This window comes from Mustela nivalis (genome assembly GCF_964662115.1).
Source record: "Mustela nivalis genome assembly, contig: HAP1_SCAFFOLD_53, whole genome shotgun sequence".
NCBI lineage: Eukaryota > Metazoa > Chordata > Mammalia > Carnivora > Mustelidae > Mustela > Mustela nivalis.
Window position 1 is genome coordinate 1,843,695 of NW_028136539.1, and position 2,183 is coordinate 1,845,877.

General features: G+C 38.5%; 1 protein-coding gene across 1 annotated transcript; it reads left to right on the plus strand.

Annotated features, from left to right (window-relative positions):
• The first annotated feature begins 326 nt into the window (after positions 1-326).
• Positions 327-1,840, plus strand: LOC309856982 (dnaJ homolog subfamily A member 1). Its single transcript, XM_082749920.1, has one exon. It carries the CDS (start codon positions 441-443, stop codon positions 1,632-1,634), a length of 1,194 nt encoding a protein of 397 aa, XP_082606046.1. The 5' UTR covers positions 327-440; the 3' UTR covers positions 1,635-1,840.
• Positions 1,841-2,183: the final 343 nt, after the last annotated feature.

Here is a 2,183-nt window from a genome sequence, read left to right on the forward strand (position 1 = left end):
AAAATCCATTTTTGGTATATACACTGTGACAAAAACTATTACTTAGTTTACAATGGAGGAGTACTTATGAAGCATGAAGGATGGTCTATAAAAAAGGCTGAAAGAGCTCAGTTTTAAGGTTTAAATTTAATATCTTCTTTTAAAATACTAAACTGACCACCCAGTGTTCCAAACATCAATGTCTTAACTGCATGAATTTATTTCATACAACTCTATAATCTAGTTTCATAAGAAAGCAGCATGCAAAGTTTGAATAAGACAGACTTGCTTAAGTTTCTTTATGTTCAACAGTAAAGGATACCTCCTTAAAAACAAATAGAAGGAACTTTCCAGAACGCTCGGTGAGACGCGGAGGAGCGGCGGCTACCCGAGCTGCGCCCAGCAACGCGCTCATTCCCGCTCCCCCACATCGGCCTCGGCCCTCTCACCGGCTGTAGAAAATGGTGAAAGAAACCACTTATTATGATGTTTTGGGGGTCAAACCCAATGCCACCCAAGAAGAACTGAAAAAGGCCTACAGGAAACTGGCTTTGAAGTACCACCCTGATAAGAATCCAAATGAAGGAGAGAAGTTTAAACAGATTTCTCAAGCTTATGAAGTACTCTCTGATGCAAAGAAAAGGGAATTATATGACAAAGGAGGTGAACAGGCAATTAAAGAAGGTGGAGCTGGTGGTGGTTTTGGCTCCCCCATGGACATCTTTGATATGTTTTTTGGAGGAGGAGGAAGAATGCAGAGAGAAAGGAGAGGTAAAAATGTTGTGCATCAGCTCTCAGTAACCTTAGAAGATTTATATAACGGTGCAACAAGAAAACTAGCTCTGCAAAAGAATGTGATTTGCGATAAATGTGAAGGCCGAGGTGGTAAGAAAGGAGCAGTTGAGTGTTGTCCCAATTGCCGAGGTACTGGAATGCAAATAAGAATTCATCAGATAGGACCTGGAATGGTTCAGCAAATTCAGTCTGTGTGCATGGAGTGCCAGGGCCATGGGGAACGGATCAGTCCTAAAGATAGATGTAAAAGCTGCAATGGAAGGAAGATAGTTCGAGAGAAGAAGATTCTAGAAGTTCATATTGACAAAGGCATGAAAGATGGCCAGAAGATAACATTCCATGGTGAGGGAGACCAAGAACCAGGACTGGAACCAGGAGATATTATCATTGTTTTAGATCAGAAGGATCATGCTGTTTTTACTCGGCGAGGAGAAGACCTTTTCATGTGTATGGACATACAGCTGGTTGAAGCACTGTGCGGTTTTCAAAAGCCAATATCTACTCTTGACAACCGAACCATTGTCATCACCTCTCATCCAGGTCAAATTGTCAAGCATGGAGATATCAAGTGTGTGCTAAATGAAGGCATGCCAATTTATCGTAGGCCATATGAGAAGGGTCGCCTCATCATCGAATTTAAGGTAAATTTTCCTGAGAATGGCTTTCTGTCTCCTGATAAACTCTCTTTGCTGGAAAAACTCCTACCTGAGAGGAAGGAAGTAGAAGAGACTGATGAAATGGACCAGGTAGAACTGGTGGACTTTGATCCAAATCAGGAAAGACGGCGCCATTACAATGGGGAAGCATATGAGGATGATGAACATCATCCCAGGGGTGGTGTTCAGTGTCAGACCTCTTAATGGGGCCAGTGAATAACACTGCTGGCATTTTATGTGCAGTAGTGAATGAGTGAAGGACTATAATCATAGCTCACTACTTGCTATTGTTTTTGTTTTAATATTCAACTATAGTAGTGTTTTAAAAGTTAAATGAAGAATAAACTCAAATATAAAAGCTCTGAAAAAAAAAAAAAAAAAAAAAAAAAAAAAAACAAATAGAAGAAAAATCAGCATATTTATTATGATAATTATTATTCATAAGGAGATTCATATTGAATTAGGGAATATATATCCTCAGAGGGGGTAAAGTAAAATGAAATTTATGTTGGTAAATGTGTCTAATAATAGTCAATACAATGCCTCAATATAAATGAATATTACCATTTTGAACAATTTAATTACTATTACTAGAATTATTATAAGTATAAAAATAGCTATCATTTTAGCATGGAATATGAGACTCTCATGCTCCATGCTTCATCACATCCACACAACAACGCTGCATAATAAGTATTATCATCACCATTTCATGGGTGAAAAAACTGAGGCTAACACATTTAGATAACTGGT

What these genes read in the sequence shown, in the direction of transcription:
- LOC309856982 (XM_082749920.1), top strand. Translation starts at nt 441, where the DNA reads ATGGTGAAAGAAACCACTTATTATGATGTTTTGGGGGTCAAACCCAAT.